Here is an 18,939-nt window from a genome sequence, read left to right on the forward strand (position 1 = left end):
TAAGAGTTGAAGTACTGGGTCATTTGGTAGGTATATGTTGAACTTGTAAAGAAATGGCCATACTGTTTTCAAAAGTGGTTGTACTAATTACATTCCCGCCAGCACTATAGGAAAGTTGCAATTACTGTACATCTTCACCAGCATTTGGTATGGTCAGTCTTTATAATTTTAGCCATTCTAATAGGTGTGTCATGGTGTCTCATCATGATTTTAATTTGCATTTCCCTAATGACTGCTAATATTGAGCATCTTTTCATGTGCTTATTTGCCATGCTTATGACTACTTTGGTGATGTCTTCAAATCTTTCATCCGTTTTTTTCCTTATTATTTAGCTTTGAGAGTTCTTTATGTCTTTATACAAGTACTTTATCGAAATTATGATTTACAAAGATTTTCTCCAAGTGAGAAGGGGCTTGTCTTCATTCTTTTAACACTGTAATACACAGAGCAGACATTCTTAATTTTGATGAAGTCTGATTTGTCCATTTTTTTTTTAATGGATCATGCTTTTGTTCTGTGTGAAAAAATCTTTGTACAACACATGGTTATAAAGATTTTTCCTATGTTTTCTTTTAAAAGTTTTATAATTGTACACTCTACATCTGGCTCTGTGATCCATTTACACTGCGTTTTTATATAGGTTATAAGATATGGATCAAAGCGTTGGTTTGGGGTTTTTGTTTTTGCATGTAGGTATCCAATTTTTCCAGTTTCTTTTCAGTTGTAAAAAAGACTATTTCATTAGATTTGGAAATTTTTTGATTGTTATTACTTGGAATATTTTTTCTGTTCCTCTGTTACTCCTGTCCTTTGGTGACACCAGTTATACGTGTTAGGCTCCTTGAAGTTGTCCCATAGCTCACTGACACTCTTTTCATTTATTCAGTCTTGTTTTCTCCCACTTTTTCATGTTGGACAGTTTCTATTGCTTTGTCTTCAAATTTATTATTATTTTTTTCTAAAATGTCTAATCTTTTTATCATATCCAGTGTACTTTTCATCTCAGATATTTTTGTTTTCATCTCTAGAAATTTGAATGGAACCTTTTTATATCTGCCGTGTTTCTACCTAACATGCCGAATCCTTCCTCCAGCTTCTTGAACATATGACTACAATATGTAAAGTTAAAAATAACTATATTAATGTCCTTGCCTACTAAATCAGTCCCATTTGTTATTTCCCGGTCACTCTTAATTGGTTCATTTTTCTCCATATTTTAGGTTGTATTTTCCTGCTTATTTGCATGTCTGGTTATTTTTGATTGGCTGCCAGATATGAATTTTACCTTGCTGAGTGCTCGATATTTTTGTATTCTTAGAAATATTCTCAGGTTTTGTTCTAGGATAGTTACATTATATGGGAGCAGTTAGATCCTTTCAGATTGTGCTTTTTTAAGCTTTGTTAGGTGCAACCAGAGTAGGATTAAGTCTAGGGCAAAACCCTTCTGAATACTGAATGCTTCATGAATTATGAGGTTTTTCTACTCACACTGGTGATAACAGAAACTATTTCTGACCCTGCATGACCTCTTGATATTGTTCCCCATAATGCTGATTCTTTACCTGATCGTACTCATGACATGCACTGACCAGTATTCAGCTGAACGCTGGAGGGAGTCCTCTAGTTCTTGAGCCCTTTCTCTGTGTAACCCTTTCCACACTGTCACTCTGTTCTGTGCACTGTAACCCCCATGATCTCCCTGTCTCTCAGCTCATCTCCTCAACTTGTAGACCACCAGGCTCTACCTAGCGTCCCCCTTCCTGGGTTACAACCTGGAAACTTTTTCTGTGCAGTTAATTGGGGCAATTGTATAGTTCATCTTGTTTATTTCCAGTTTTTAGGGATCACTGTCTTCATTGTCTGATGTCTTGACAAACATTTCATATGTTTTGCAGTATTTTAGTTGTTTCAGTTTAGAGGGTGGGTCCTTGTTACTTCTCTTAGTCAGAAGTGGGAGTCATTTTCTCTCTACTTTCATTACCATAAGAATTTAATTTTTGAATAGATGAATCATTCCCATGGTTCTAGAAGTCAAGAAATAGGAATATGTACTCAGCTGAAATCTCTCTCCTAATCTACTACCAGTCTACTCGTCACTCCCTATTGTTAAACAGTTAAGATTGCGTCCAATCTTTTGTGATTAGGACATATTCAATCGTTAATAGTCTTCTACGTAAGTCATTTTGCATATATCTAAGTAACACTGCTGTTGAACACATTCCCAGAGGTTACTAGATTACTAGGTCAGAGGTTTTTTGCATTTATAATTTTGATAGCTTTGCTGAATTGTCCTCCCAAGGGATTAAACCAGTTCTTCCACCAACCTGTTAGGACTATGGGCCAATAGGCATTTTCCTATCTACAGAATGTTATCAAATATTTGGTTTCCTGCTAATATGACAGGAAGGAAATGTTATTATAATATAGTTTTAATTTGTATTTCTACTCTGAGTGAGGTTAACATCTCCTCCTGTGTTTAAAAGCCATTTGTACTTTCTTTTTTCTCTTCCTTCTACTTTAGATTGTTGGTTATTCAGTTCTGTTAGAGATAAGAAGAATATGAGATTGAAATATATTAGCCGGTTGTATTTAGTAACTTCTTAATAACCAATGAACAGTTAACATCCATAGCCTATTAATGAAACACTTTAAAATGTACTTAATAAAATACAATTATACTAAATCTAGTCAAAACTCTGTGATTTAAAGGTCATTACAAAATGTTTAGATCAAAGGTTGGGTTCATTGATTTTTCAGACAAATTTTCAAAGTTCAGAGTAAAACTAGTTTAATCTGAGTTTTTGAGCTTGAGAGTAATGTTCCAATGTTCTAATTTGGTTAATGAAAAAATAGAATTGCTTCTTCCAGAAATCTTTTATATTGGAGAGATGTGGTTTGTTTGACAAGTAATGACATTTCCAGAACAATTTGATGAGAGTAGGGAAATGAATATTTGAAACTTGGACTAACTCAGAAAGTCTGAGCCTTTTGTTATAAAATATATTCTGTCCCACAGATAAGAATAATAAACACGTTCATGATTAGATGACAGGATCCTCTTACTATTAATTCAGTGCAGCTTTCTTGAGAAGTAAGGAGTATCCAGGTATCTTTACAACTTTGCATATCCATATCCTTCTTCTCTGCCTCATCTCAAACACCTCTAACTTTTGCTTGTATCATTTTCAGGTGTTATAGCCTGTGGACAATTAATTAGGGAAGTAGTTGCTTTACCAAAATGAGTGAAGTAAAAATGGGCCAGTAGTTTGTTTGTATTTTGTTAATTTATTATCAGTGTAAAGTCTGGCTTTATTTATGCAATGAAAAATGTATTTTTAGAGTTGCATCCATATGGAGAGGCATCCATCACACGTCCGTCAGGTATGATGTCATTCCAGGAGATTCTCTGGTACTCTGTTTTTCTGTCTTATCAGCCAGCTAAATTTACCTTAATTACACTTAATCATTTTGGGTATTTTCCATTGCCAAAACATCGAGCTGCATGCCATTGTCAAGTTAGCCAGTTGTCACATTTTAGCAATCTTAATACTGTTTGTATGCTTGCCTTTGAGATATTTCTAAAATTGTATATCAGGAAAAAAATTATTGGCTTACTGATTTTTTTAAGCATTAATATTTAGCCTTTCAAAAGTTACTGAAAATATTCTGAATGCTTTGTGTCAAAATCATCTAATTGTAAGTAACTAAAATTTTGTCATGTTCCCAAATTGTTATTTTTAAATTATTTTAATGTGCATCCATCACATTACATTTTAGTACACTAATAATGTAATACATCTGCTTGTGTTACTTGAATATCTTGTTTGGTTATATTTGTAGAAGTATGATAAATAGAAAAATAACATTGTTATTTGACTAATTATGTGCTTTCCTGCTTGTTAGTTTACCTGCTGATTAATACTAAGTCAGTTCCTTAGCAGATAAAATTTGAATTTGTATAAATATGCCTGAAAAAAGTCTGTATTAAGAAAGTAATTGCTCTGAACTTGCCATCAAATACTGAAAATGCTTAACTTAATTAGAATTCAAATTAAAATTAATAAACTAAATATTTTGGATATTGGAGATCATAACTAATAGTGGTAATTGACATACTTTTATTAATAAAACAGATTTAAAGGAAATTTGTGTGGTTAAATGAATTTAAATTGGAAAATAGTTTCAAGGCTTTTTCAGTATTTGTCTTACAATTAATTTAATGCTGATCGTTTACATCAAAGCAAGATGATTCCAGAAAAGTATTTTCCACACTAATTTTGGCTAGTGTGAATCTGTGTGATTAAAAATATATGTTATTACCAGGGATGAAAGTGGGTTATATTTTGTTTTTTAAGTTTAATATATTTCAGGTCTGATTTCAATATGAACTTTTAGTATTTAATTTTTGCTTCAGGAAACTTTTAAGAAGTCAGTCCTGTTATATCTGAAATACATGCCTTAAATCAGCTGCATATATTAATTCAGAATGTTAATTAGAAAATAGCATTTACTTGCATAAAAATTACGCAGTGTTGGTTGGAAAATCATGTGAAAAGATTGGGAGAAAGTGTAAGAATGGTGAAAGAAAACAATTGTCAAACTCCGTTGATTTACAATTAGAAGTTAAAAATAGAAACAAAAACTTAATGTAGTACTAACGTTTATTTCTTATTTTCTTCTCTGATATCAAATTATTAATGTTCTAATAATTATATACTTATTTAAGGAAAACAAGTTCCTTAGTTGAAGTACTAAATACATTGTCAGTTACAATTAAATCACAGTGCTTTGAAAAAGATTTCAGAAATCCCGTGACAAATGATACATCTCTAGTATTTTTAATTGTGCTGTGTTTTAGGTATTTGTGAAATGTCATTTTGATTATAATCCATACAATGATAACCTGATACCCTGCAAAGAAGCAGGATTGAAGTTTTCAAAAGGAGAAATTCTTCAGATTGTAAACAGAGAAGACCCAAACTGGTGGCAGGTCAGTATGCTTCTGAAAATCTCTTCAACTGCCTTTTTATTTTTAATCTTAGATCTGGCCAATATCTGAATATTCAGGAAGAAGGTATTAGCATTTGTTCCAATGATTTTTCCTGCATGAACAGCTCCTGCTTCATGGCTGCTAATTTTGTGGACAGAAGACCAAATTGAGAGGGAATTTGTGAGTAGCTGTTAATAAGTGCAGAATTAACTAGCCTGTGGTTCTCTTCCTTTGGTTTAGAGACTAGACCAATCAGTTCTTCCACATGTGATTGCAGTAAAATATAGTATTGGGTAGGAACAACTCACTTGGGGGTCATCCCTTTTTAGTGTTTGTTCCTCTTAACTAGGAGTCTTTTACTGTAGGTAGAGTAATCTTCCTCTTGTCTCCTCTATGTATACATTCGTGATAAATAAAACGTAATTTCTTAAGGTCTTAAATCCATTTGCCCACCTCTTCTCAGTAATTGAGAAATGAAGGCTTGCTTTATCATCCGTGTTGTTTGGTCTTGGATTGAAATCTGTGTGTATGGAAAGGGATGTGTGTTATCACTGTCTTTCCCCCCTCCATTTTCCAGAAGATGTGTGCGATGGTCTTCCTTTTCCTTTCCACTAATACAGTTTTCAGAAAACTCTAGCATAAGTAATAAGTCCAGTTTTGTACTTGTTTACATTGACTAGCAACCACAGTATTCAGAACTGTAGAAACAAAGTCTAAAATCTCTTAAACTGTAAAAGCAAAAGAGAGTCTCATTAAGGAACAAAGTGTGAAAGAAAAGGACCTGGTACCTAGCACTAAGTTCTGAATTAAATGGAGATATTAGTAACTCACATTACCTCTAATAAGTTATATTGACTTCTAAGGGGGAATGAATTACAAGAATAAGAACAGTCTTGCTAATATGTCCTTAAATTTAAATTAAGACATTGTGATGTATAAGGGCACAGTGTGGTGAGAGAACTAAGAAATGAGTAGTTTAAATGGAATCCATGATTTCAAGAGGTTTCCACTGAATTTCTTAGAACTCATCTAAAAAAAATCTGCTTTCTGTGACAGTGTCCTTTTTGAAGCTTTCCCAGTTTTCTCTTTTTTCCCTTCTCTGTGAATGCCATCTCTCAGTTTTCTCTATCACCTGTCACCATTATCTATCTCAATCTCTTCCTGCATGTTTGTCATCTATTACTCTAATTGTATTTTTCAGGATTTTAATTGCTAAAAATGATACTGGATTTTTCTGTGCTAGCTGTAAGGATAAAGTCACTAATGTTGTGGGATAAGCCGTTAGTAGCCAGTTCTCCAGCCGCTATTTTGAAATAGCGCTTCTTTGGGTTTCATTTTAAGTTAGTTTGTTGACAGTAGGTGAGGTTTTACCTATTTTAAACTTACTCCCCCTCAGGACATTCAGATTCCTGGTAGCATGAACTAAACTCTCCACTCTGTTCTCCCAGTGCTGTCTCTCTCTTTTTTTTTTTTTCCCCATTGATTTGGCCTCAGGAAATACCAGCGTAGTAGGATTATTGGATAACAAACACCTAACTAGGTGCCAACACATAACAGCATTTATTCCTTTCCATTCTCACTAGTTTAGTATTATAAATAAAAAGTTTTAGTAATTTAAAGAGCCTTATACCTTTGTATTTTGGTCTAAAAATTCACTACCAAATAGCACACTGGTTAGGTACCCATTGATTCCTCAGTACTAAAGTGTTTCAATATCCTGACAATGCCATGGATTTAAATATCAAGGTCAGTTTCTTAAGATCAAATGTGATTTTTTTTTAACTGACTATTGCTTGTCCTACTTATTAGAATGTGGTCTCAAATTTTGATCACTGAGATATACAATTCATTAATTTGATTCTAGGCTAGCCATGTAAAAGAGGGAGGAAGCGCTGGTCTCATTCCAAGCCAGTTCCTGGAAGAGAAGAGAAAGGCATTTGTTAGAAGAGACTGGGACAATTCAGGTGATGAACTCGATACAATAAGTAACAAGTAGTCCTTTGTGCCCACCTTTCTTTGCCTCTTTCATCTGAATTAGCTGATGAATTTATTTAAAATATATCTGGAATTAATCCCTCTCATCTGCTTTAGTGTACTGCTCTCAAAAGTAAACTTTTTGTTCCCTTTCTGCCACCTGCTGGTACTGTATCAGAATTCAGTGGCTCAACTCACCCCTGCCTGCTTCTGCTTTGTAGGATACAACACTGGGAAGATAATTCTCCCACCCCTATAGAACACCACAGGGCAGTGTATATAGTCTGACATACTGTTTAAGTTATATTTGCCTTGTCATCCTTCAGGACCTTTTTGTGGAACCATAAGTAGCAAAAAAAAGAAAAAGATGATGTATCTCACAACCAGAAATGCAGGTATGTTTTAAATACATTTTTGAGAAATCCAAGCGAAGTATGAAATAGCTGTATATCATTCTCAATGTGGCATACACTCTAAATGTATAATTTTAAATGAATTAATTCAGATTAGTACCCAGCTGCAAGGGACTGCCATGTGAACACTTGGTACAATAATATACAGGCATTATTTAAATCCTGATATATATACTTGCACTATCACTAGTGTGCTTTATTTTATACTCATAGTTTATAAGAAAGTGAATTGGTTAGGATTTATGCTTGTATTAATGAAGGAACAATGTGACAACCGAAACTATTTGTTCAAGAACTTTGATAGAAACTTGTGTCATTTCTACAGAACAGAATGCCTTTTTAAAGATAATAAAAGAGTTATGATTAAGGGCAACCATATTCTGCCATAACATTGTCCATGATACTTTTGGAAAAATAATACTGGACCAAACAAATCTTAGCCTGATCTAGTAGGATTCTTTCTTAAATCTTTTAGACTTAAATAAAGATAAATATGACACCTACCACAGTTATTCTTTTCAGTTATAAAGGCTGATAGGAGTGAAATGCAGCTCTTAGAATCAGAAGGCTCTGGAGGCTTACTCAAAAGAATTGATAATTTTAAAGTGCTTTCTTGACTTCGGAGCTACCTCTATATTGGTAATAAACTAAATAGCACATTAGAAAGGAAATAATCTAATAATGTACTATAATAATAATATTATAATAAGGGGAAATTAGACTCTCCCTTAATCTATTGTGGAGAAATTGTGCAAAGAAAGTGTTGCTGTTAAGATAATAACCTAAGGAAGAAGTGTTATTACTATAGATTGAAAGTTATAGCCATAATAATAGGTAATATAATATTTCAAATCCTCTGGCTTTATTAAATATATATTCTTAAAGCTTTCTTGCAAAACAGAAAATTTCTAATTTTCCCATTGATCATAATTTTGGAATGTGTTTCTACTGAAAATAGTTAAGATCCAACATTTTATTTTATACATAAATTTAGAATCTTAATATTTAAATGTTAGTATGTTGTCTGTATGCATTTTATTAATCAAACTAATATTTGCAGAGTTCACCATACAGTATTTATTCATTTATATCATTGGAAGGGGATACTCATTCTATGAAACTTATTTAAGCAGCCACTCTAAGTGTACTGCTAGCCTCCATATGTGATACTCACTTTTTAGTGGAATAGATTACATAAACTAATTTGCAATTTGATTATATTAAGTAATTATTTCTACTGATGAATTAATAAGAAACAGGTTTTAAGGGATAGATTATCTGATAAGGATAAAGTAAGGGTATTTTTCTAGTTTTGTTAGACAATTTTTTAAGGCAAAAGAACAGAAGCAGGTGTTTAAATCAGGGTACAAAATAATTTATTGTACTTTACCAAATTTATTTTTAAAAATCTGTACTAAGTCAGTACAATTAAAGTGATACTTAACTGTCAAGACAACTAAGCCATTACTGAACAGAATAGCAGAGGTTTTTCATCCATATAAAAGATAACTGAGGGACTTCCCATGTGGCACAGTGGTTAAGAATCCACCTGCCAATGCAGGGGACACGGGTTCGAGCCTTGGTCCAGGAAGGTCCCACATGCTGCAAAGCAACTAAGCCCGTGTGCCACAACTACTGAGCCTGTGCTCTAGAGCCCGCGAGTCACAACTACTGAGCCCACGTGCCACAACTACTGAAACCCGCACACCTAGAGACCGTGCTCCGCAACAAAAGAAGAGACTACAGTGAGAAGCCCATGCAGCGCAACCAAGAGTAGTCCCCGCTCGCCTCAACTAGAGAAAGCCTGTGCACAGCAACGAAGACCAAACGCAGCCAAAAATTAATTAATTTTAAAATAATAATAAAAAATAAAAGATAACTGAATATGATGTTTTCCCATTTCCTTACTTTTAGAATTTGATCGTCATGAAATCCAGATATATGAGGAGGTAGCCAAAATGCCTCCCTTCCAGAGAAAGACATTAGTATTGATAGGAGCTCAAGGTGTGGGACGAAGAAGCTTGAAAAACAGGTTCATAGTGTTGAATCCCACTAGATTTGGAACCACAGTGCCATGTAAGTTTTCCGTTTCCTTTACTATTTAATTGGAAAGAAGGAGTGGGGGTGGGGCAGATTATTATTATTTTATTCCCAAGTAATTTCTAATTATGCCAATGAAAATGAACAAGCAGATGATACTGAAAAACTTGGCAACGCTACAGCTGTCTTGAAATAGCATTGTGGGCCCTGTCAGCTGGCTGCCTGGTGGCAATCGCTTCTCCAAACTCTTCAATCCAGAAGTGTTCGTTAAATGCAAGTATTAAGAGTTGTGGCAAAATCAGCATTAACCTTGCATTTTCTTGTACAGTTGATGTGTATCTGAAAAGTTGTATTTTCACCCATTTTCATCCAGCAGGGGAAACCTGCTGGATCCTCTGACGCTCGTGATCTGGCTTGTCTCTTTCAGTCCTGTAAGGTCCTAAACCTGATTTTTGATAGCACATCAAGAGAGATTCCTCTTCCAGAGCAGGCAGGATTAGTGAAGGTCACATTTATTTATATACAAAATACAATAATACTGATGGGAAATATAACCATTAGATGAACCAGACACCCATTTTATGATCTTTGTGTTCTTCCTCTATTTGCACATTTACAAGGAAAGTTAAATAATGTCAGAAGCATGCTTGATGAGAATGGAGTTAGAGCAAGGAGTTAAATACAAAGGTGTATTAGTCCTTATAATAAGGCAGTGATAGCATTCATTTTGGAGATATATGAGCCTTTACTTGTGGGAACTTACATGCGCTCTCCCCTGAACACAAGTCAGTGTTGCCTTTATTAAGTCCCCTTTCTGTGCTTCCATTGCTGACCAAACCCCCTTTTGATTAACACAGAATTTCTGTAGGTATTTTAATGCCTTTAAGCTTTCCATGTCAAATCTTAGCCTAACATCACTCCATCTCTTTTGGATGAGTTTTAGAGTTTCTCTGCTTTCATCCAGTATGCTTTGACATTTAGTTCTCACTGAGTAATCTTATTGCTAACATGTTTAGGGGTGTATTGGGGCAACAACGCTGTCATTGTCCTCATATGCTGTTTGTAATCCCTTCAGGGTAAGACTTTGAGTTCCATTGTAGGCACGGTAAATCACTAAATCAAACAAATCATAGTTAAGTAGTTAACAAAATAAAAATCTCACTGTGATCAAAGTATTTTAAAGTATTTAATTTTTAATTTTTATCAAATTAATACATGTAGCATATTTTAATCAAGTAGTTCTTAAAAATACGTAATGAAAAATAACTCCATTTTCCTCTACCCCACCTCTGGCCTACTTACCAGAAACAGTCACTTTTCAGTCTTTCTGCTATTTATTTTGTTAGTCTTCCATATTTCTTAATAATGTCTTCATTCTGCTATTTCTTGTTCTGTCCAGTGTAGGCCTTACCTCCTGACTTCCTGAGTATCCTCCCAGCATAAAGATAGCTCTAGTTTCAGATAATTCAGTTTCACTTTCTTGAGCAGCCTCTTCCTCTCCCCCAACCCAGCAATTTCTAGAGTTCGTTTTTTTCTTCCCCTCTTTATCTTATGTGTTCATGCGTATAGTTTTGTATTAAACCAAAAAACCTCTTATTTAGTAAGTCATGCTTTTTTCTTGGAGACCTCTGTCCCACAACGCTCAGCCTTCCTGCTTCAGTGAGGGCTACACACTCTCCACTCTGGCTGCCGCACGTTCACATAGGGATGTTTCCCTTTGTTGCTGTCCTGGGTTGAAGCTATTGTTCCTGGGTCCCATTCTTTTTCTTTCTTGGTTTATTGCCTTGTTTTGCTACGGCACATGCCTTGTAACTTGACAAAAAAAATGCTGTATGGGATGTAATTTCTGCATCTTTGTATTTGAAGTTGTGTATTTTTTTGTCTTCTATTTGATTGATTATCTGAGAATAGAAAGTCTAGATTGTAAAACCCAAAAGATGTTACTCTTTAACCCAGTTTTGTTAAGAAGTCTAATGTCATTCTAATTTTTGTCCTCTCATACATGACCTGATGTTTCCTTCAGTCTTTTTATTTCGTTGGTTTTCATTATTTTACAATTTAATAATGATGTGCCTTTGTGCGCATCTATTTTTATTTATTGTGCTGATGATTAGTGAGCTCTTCAGACTAGAGATGCATGTCATTCAATTCTGGGGAATTACTATTTCTTGGATGATTTCTCCCTGTTTTCTCTATTCACTTTTTCTAGAATTTCTGTTAGCTGGATGTTGAACATCCTGGATTCATCTCCTCAGTCTCTTACTTTTTTAAATCATGTTGTCCAACCCTCTCTCTTTTTATTCTACTCTTTAAAAGATTACCTTGAGTTCTTCACCTTCTATCTCATCAATGTTTTATCATAAGTAGTCATATTTTTCATTTTAGGATTATTTTCTGTTTCCTGTTTTTTCCCACAGCATCGTCTGCTTGTGGGCGCTATCTCTTCTGTATCTCTAAGAATATTAAGCAGTGAGTGTAATTTTTTATTTTCTATAGGATGATAAAAAGGTTCTGGAGATGAATAATGGTGATGGTTGCACAACAGTGTTACTGTACTTAATGCCACTGAATTGTGCACTTAATAATGGTTAAAATGATAAATTTTATGTTATGTATATTTTATCATGATTAAAAACACTAAAAAAGTTAATTGTGTTAGCTTCTTAATATTCCAGCATATAAGTACACCATGCTTTACTGTTATCACCCACTTATATGGTTTGGGTGGCTTTTTTGTTATAAATAAAGAGATGATAAAATGTGTATACATAAATCTCAGATGTAAAATTATTAGACCAAAGGATGTATAGAGAGATTTATAAATACAGAAGTATTACATATATTTATTTCAACTTCTTGATTTCTTCATGCCAAATTAATTTCCAGAAGATGTACTATTTTACCTTTCAAGACTTATTTTTAGTAAAGATTCAAGTCTGAATTTTTATATATAAAAGATTTATGTATATCCATACATCGTCAAGTATCACTGCTTCATATTATGTAGGTGGTGTTTTACTTTTCTTTAAATCATTCATGTTTATATAGTGTTTAGTTTGTTTGTTTGTTTTAAGCCTCAGAATCAACACACACAAAAATAATAGTGATGAAATGTGACAAGTTTGCCTAATTTTTGATACACAGTCTTGTGCTACACATTGTCTGGTGGGCTGGTTGGGGAAGTCTCATAGGGAAGGAAGTAAATGCTGGTGTTGGATTAAATTGACTTAGTTTTCTCTTTATATTGTGAAATGGCCCTAAAATAAAATATAAAAAATTATTAATCCGGGTGGACAAGCTACCTTATGAATCATGTTTTCCCTTTACTACATCTTGGGATAGTTAAATAAAATGTTACTTTGTTGATTATTTCCTAACTATTTGAAGAGCTACTAAAGATTAGAATTTTGCCTGTCAGTCACAGAACTTAAATTCTAAGCAATCGCATTACTTAGTTGCTTAGCATTATAAGCCTAAGGAATCAGCTGTAGTCAATCCACCCTGTTCTAATTTCTCTGTTCTAGAAATGGAAAGGGGCTTAATTATGTGCCAATGTAGATTTCTTTTCTGAGTCTTCACTAGAGAATGGTATTGTCGTTAAAATTCGCTTGTAAACTAAAAACATTTCACCAAGAATTTAAGATTCCCTCCACATGTTGGAGGTAGTGTTGGGGGGGCAGTGTGTGTGCCTGTACATATTTATTTCAAGCAGCATGTTTCCATAAATGGTTTCACTGTAGTGCCTCCCCAAAAGTCGTACTCTTCTAAAATTATCTTTACGGGTATTAAGCCAAGTCCTAGTATGTATGTATTTGGGGAGTTTAAAATTGCCTTAGGAGTTTTATCATACCACCTTTGGTGAATAATCCCAGAAACCTTGAGATCACACATTTTTGAATATGAAAAGCCATCATAGCATCTTGAAGCTCTTTAAGTGACTTTATAAATCTCTCCACAGTGGTCTGGAATGAGCCAGAAAACAGCAGGGGAAAAAGGGAATCCTCTTGTACATAATAATCTTATTTATGAATTAGACCCTTATTATTGAGCTTGAACTTAAAGTTTTTTTCTTATAAAAGTTTTCTTGATGTGTTGTGCTTACTTCAAATAGTCAAAATTGTGTCAGTTTTTCATCTGATTACTTTGTAACTTTAATTGCGTGTGGTTAATGATTTGGGCAGATATTCTGCATGTATAAGTGCTTGATTAATAGAAGTAGAATACTGTTTTATATCTGATCTAGGCAAACTCAGATTAAGTTGCTAAACTTGAAAATAACACACACACATACACAAATTACTTTTCTTCCTAGGGAGTGCTAGCAAGTTGGCAGAGAATACCTAACTCTGCACCTTTGCAACAGTTTGAAAAGTGATAATCGTCCATTCCTAGCACAGGCAAGTTGCAAAGGAGTTGTATGTCTCTAAAATACCTGACAAAAGGATGTTTTAAGTTTTTGACTTGGTCTCTTCTCTCTCATTCTCTCAGAATACTTCAGGTCAGAGTAGAGAAAGTTACTAGACCATAATAACATCCAGGTGGCTAGATCCACCGAGGTGCAACACAAAACAATTAGCATTTGGGAATGTTAATTAGAAGGAAGCTAGAAGAAAAGTTTGGTGCTGGGGCAAGATAAAGGATAGATAATTTATGGGTAAAACTACACTTCAGAAAATTGATAATACCAACTAAGAATAGAATTTTGCTCATCTGTTGGACACTCAATTAGGAAATGTTCAAAGAAGTGTGAAGAAAGGCTGTAATTGATATTCCTTAAGGAGAAGGGGAGTGCTGGTCAGCTGGAAAAGATGTTCACTTGCAATATACCTCACACTTATTAGCTCTCACCATAGTTAAGAATTTAACTTTAGGGCTCTGCTTCTAGGTAAATAAATATATTTTGAGTTTCAAACTGACTTTATAAAGCACATTTTTTGGATATAAATTGTATATTGGAGACTACCTCTTAAAACATTACTAATCAGGGGTCTGCAAACATTTTTATTCAAGGGCCACGTATAGTAAATATTTTAGGCTTTGCAGGCCATCTAGTCTGTGTCACAACTATTCCGCCATTGTAAAACGAATGAAACCATAGGCCATAAAATGAATGAACATGGCTGTGGTCCATAAAACTTTATTTACAAAAATAGGAAGCAGGCCAGGTTTGGTCATAGGCCATAGTTTGCCAACCCCTGCACTAAATGGAAAAGACTTAGGCTACCCTGTGCCTTTTAGTTTGTTTTTTAATACCCTGCACTGTCTCTGTACAAATTCTCAACGCTATTTTATTTAGTTACTTCACGGAAACCAAGAGAAGATGAGAAAGATGGCCAGGCATATAAATTTGTGTCACGATCTGAGATGGAAGCAGATATTAAAGCTGGAAAATATTTGGAACATGGGGAATATGAAGGAAATCTCTATGGAACCAAGATTGACTCTATTCTTGAAGTTGTCCAAACTGGACGAACTTGCATCTTGGATGTCAACCCACAAGTAAGCTGCATGATTCCAAAGATATTTTTTAAGTTTTATTTCCTGTGGAGTTTTTGTTTCTTCTTCAGATTATGAGGGTGGCTCTTTCCCTCTATTACTTGTGACAATAGAGAACCTTATTATGCATCAACAACTAGTTAAATAAATCTCTGATCTGTTAGCCAACAGAGGCATGGATAGCTATAGAAGCTTGATAGAAGTTTAGTATTTATTTACATGCTTAAGTAACATGTAAATGCATGTGTTAGGAAATTTAAAATTTGAACAAGGCTGAAACATAAGGAATAAAAATTAAAGTCACACCCCTTCCACCCAGCACACACCCACCCACTCACCATTCATTTCATTCTCATTCCATGTCTCCCTTATTTACCCCTTCTCACCATTCTACACTCAACCCAGTGGGTTTTCTATTTTTGTTGTTGTTTCTCTTATACATAAATGGAAAAATTTTATACAGATTCTTTAACCTTTTTTCATTAAACAGTATTTCTTGAAGATCTTTTCATGTTAGGTACTGTAGAGATTTTTTTCTTTGTAATTGCTGCATGGTATTTCATAGTGCAGATATATATTTATTTATATAACCACTCCAATTAATGGACACTGAAATTACTTCTGCTTTTTCAATATTAACAGAATTCTACAATTAACATGGAAAGCATTTACATCATTCTTGATGATTTGGGGATCATTAAGTTTAATACTTTCCTTGGTTCTAGGGGTACCAGAAAGTAGTGAGATTGAGGTCAGAACAAAATTTAATGGATCACCATTTTAGGAAAGTACTGTATGGAATCAAAAGGATAGAAGGGAGGGGGGGCAGATAGCAAGTATTAAATTATGTCCTTTATCTTGAGGAAGAGGGCAGATGGACGTTGATTATTTAGTATAAACTAAAGGGTAACATAATTCAAATTCTAATCCTGTATAAATTGGTTTGTAATTGTTCTTCTACACAGGCCCTGAAAGTGCTGAGGACATCCGAGTTCATGCCCTATGTTGTGTTTATTGCTGCTCCCGAACTAGAGACGTTACGTGCCATGCACAAGGCTGTAGTGGATGCTGGTATCACTACTAAGCTTTTGACGGTAAGCAGTTCTTTTCAGGCTAACAGTACTATTTTCCTCCTAAAATTTTTCCTTTTTCTTTTGGGCATGTTTAATTCTATCCATATTTATGAAATAAACACACTGTATAAGGTATTGGAGAATAAAAATTTGTTCCCTAGATGTAGTTAGGATTTGGAACCGTATTGCTTTTACTTAGAAACCATTGTTCACTCTATTTTAAAACAAGTTTACTCCCCCTATGTAAATGAAATGGACCAATGTTAAAAAGTGCATATTAACCTAACTCCCTCATTTTACTAATGTGGAAACTGGTCCCGAAGACCAATAACAAGTATGTTCATCATAAGGTTTACTATTGGTAGAGTTAGGTGTTCTTTTAGCTGTTACATGTCTTTTTCTCTTGTTCTTCCTCTCTTTTCTCATGTTACGGAAAATTTTTAAATATGTACAACAGAGGGAAGAAATGAACTCCCAAGTACCCATCACTTAGCTTCAATAACACATGGCCATTTTTGTTTCACTTAGACCTCTCTTCACTTCCTCCCTTACCATGAATTATTTTGAAGTAAATCTTTGATATTATATCAACCATAAGTACTTTAGTATTTATCTCTAAAAGATAGACTTTTTGGATATAACCATAACACCATTAGCATATCAAACATTAGGAAGAGCAACTTTTTCTCAATATCATCAATATACAGTCTGTATTTGAATTTCCTCAGTATTTATCTTTTTTTTTTGACAGTTTGTTCAAATCAGGATCCAAGCAAGATTAACATGTTGCATTTACCTGATGTCTTCTAAATCTCTTTTTTTCCCCCAGCTTGAGGTATAATTGATATACAATAAACTGTACACGTTGAAAGTATACAACTTGGTAAGCTTGGGCGTATGTATACACGCATGAAGCTACTGCAGTCAAGATAACAGGCATGTCCCTTGTCTTCATAAGTTTCCTTGTGCCCCTTCAGAGTCCCTCCCTCCTCCTTCTACCTCTTCCACACTATAGGTGATAAGCCTTGAGATCAGGTAGTTTTAATCCTCTTTGTTCTTTTGCAGGTTGCTCCATGTGTCTACTGAACTTTATGAATATCTGAAATATAGTTATCAATGTTTTTATATCACTGTCAACGAATTCTAACGTTTGCATCACTTCTGGATTGGTTTTGACTGAAATGACTTTGCTCCTCATGGGTCTTATTTTCTTGCTTCTTTGCAATCCTGGTAATTTTTTATTGGATACCAGACATTGTGAGCTTTGTCCTGGGATGCAGTAATGTGGAAACAGTTTGTTCCTTTCAGATCTTGCTTTAAAATTTTGTTAGGTAGAACCAGAGCAGTTCTCATTCTAGGGGCAATTATTCTTCACTACTGAGGCAAGACCCATTTGAGCACTCTCCCAGATGGCCCATGCGACGTGAGGTTTTCTGTTCTGCCTGGTGGGCATGGGTACTATTTCTGGCTCAGAAAGAATACCTCTCATCCTTTCTGGTGGTTCTTTGGCGACCCTGGGTCGTGGTAACGTGCACAGATTGGTATTCAGCTGAATGCTGGAGGGGGACCTTTACCAATCTCCAGAGTGCTCTCTCCATACTGCTATTCTATCCAGTATTCTGTCCTGCAAACTCCTGCTACTTTGTTCTCCCTGGGCTCTCAGCTCTGTCCCAACTTAGAGTCCAGTAGTGTCCTCCTGGGCTCCACCTCACTGTGTTGCAGCTTGGAAACTCTTTCAAGCCAGTAACCTGGGGTAATCGTAGGACTCACCTCATTTGCTTCCTGTCTCTCTGGAGTCCCTGTCTTCCATTACCTGATGTACAGTGTCTTAAAAAGTGTTCCATACATTTGGTCTGTCTTAGTTGTCAGGCAGGAAGGTTAGTCTGATATCTGTGATTGCATATTAGCTGGAAGCAGACCTCTCCCTTTAGACTGTTTTAATCTATAAATCTTCACTGCCTCCCTCCCCTCTCTTTTCACCTTCTAACTTAGTTGTTTAAAAAAACTGGGTCATAGAAAAACTGGGGCCTGATCTGTAAAGTTCCTCAGTAGCTCTTCACCTAATGATTTTAGCAATTTTTATTGATCTTTGCCTGGCTCAGTTAATTTTTTAGGAATTGTGAAGTGGTGGTATTCCAAGTTTGTCATTTGTTCTGCATTTATAAACTAGAATTCTTCTAAATAATAACTTTTCCTTATCAACTAGTTGATGACTCTGAAGTAGAGTATATATAGGAAAGTCAGAACATAATGCTTGATACTTCCCCTTTAAGGGTCAGTTTTCAGAATAATGGGTTTGTTCAGTAAGTCTCCAGAGGCGACAGGTGACCAAATAAGGTTTGTGGTTTTTTTAGTTTCATCATGAGCACATGGATTTAAACTTACTTGATGTGTTTTACTCTTTTGCAGTTATTATTCTTATTGATGTTCAAATCGCCCCACCTTTGACCAACAGGAGCTTATTTAAGTTGGCCCTTGAGACCTATTTCATGAGCCTAATCGTCTGAGATAGCTTCCTTGCTATATGACAAATGCTCCAGGCTCATCTTGTACATTTTCTATGCCAGGCCAGGAATCAGTTACTTCTCCAAGAAGCTCTGGTTCCTTTTAGAGTAAATGGTATTTTAGGACCGTAATACTAGGGGTGCACATTGTCCCAAGATGGATCATTGTTTCTAGCTAAATGCACCTTTTAGGTAGACAGAACTAGTTTGGTTATGTGCTTTTCTGTTTGTATGTTTGAAGGAAACTAAATCATGAATATATATTGATACTTCCCAATCAAATTCAGGATTACAGGGTTTTATTTAACCTCTTTCATATATATAACTCCATTCTCCTAGGCTGAGTATCCCAGTTCTCAAAAACACCGGGAGTGTTAGAATATAGCACATAATTGCTCATTTGATTCATCTCACAGTACACGTACAACAGTCTGAAAATAAGTGTACA

The 18,939-nt window shown here is 34.9% G+C and overlaps 1 protein-coding gene across 5 annotated transcripts in view; it reads left to right on the forward strand.

Moving 5' to 3' along the window:
• Positions 1 to 18,939, forward strand: part of PALS2 (protein associated with LIN7 2, MAGUK p55 family member) — a 106,706-nt gene that overhangs the window by 80,169 nt on the left and 7,598 nt on the right. For 4 of the 5 annotated variants that reach the window (XM_067746527.1, XM_067746529.1, XM_067746524.1 and 1 more), the window contains 7 exons: positions 3,341 to 3,382; positions 4,860 to 4,991; positions 6,856 to 6,955; positions 7,292 to 7,360; positions 9,293 to 9,454; positions 14,715 to 14,917; positions 15,880 to 16,008. In XM_067746527.1, the coding sequence (XP_067602628.1) occupies positions 3,341 to 3,382; positions 4,860 to 4,991; positions 6,856 to 6,955; positions 7,292 to 7,360; positions 9,293 to 9,454; positions 14,715 to 14,917; positions 15,880 to 16,008 (837 nt within the window). The remainder of the gene's footprint in view (positions 1 to 3,340; positions 3,383 to 4,859; positions 4,992 to 6,855; positions 6,956 to 7,291; positions 7,361 to 9,292; positions 9,455 to 14,714; positions 14,918 to 15,879; positions 16,009 to 18,939) is intronic. The other variant, XM_067746528.1, reaches the window with a different exon arrangement.

Source organism: Pseudorca crassidens, chromosome 8 (assembly GCF_039906515.1).
Source record: "Pseudorca crassidens isolate mPseCra1 chromosome 8, mPseCra1.hap1, whole genome shotgun sequence".
Lineage (NCBI taxonomy): Eukaryota > Metazoa > Chordata > Mammalia > Artiodactyla > Delphinidae > Pseudorca > Pseudorca crassidens.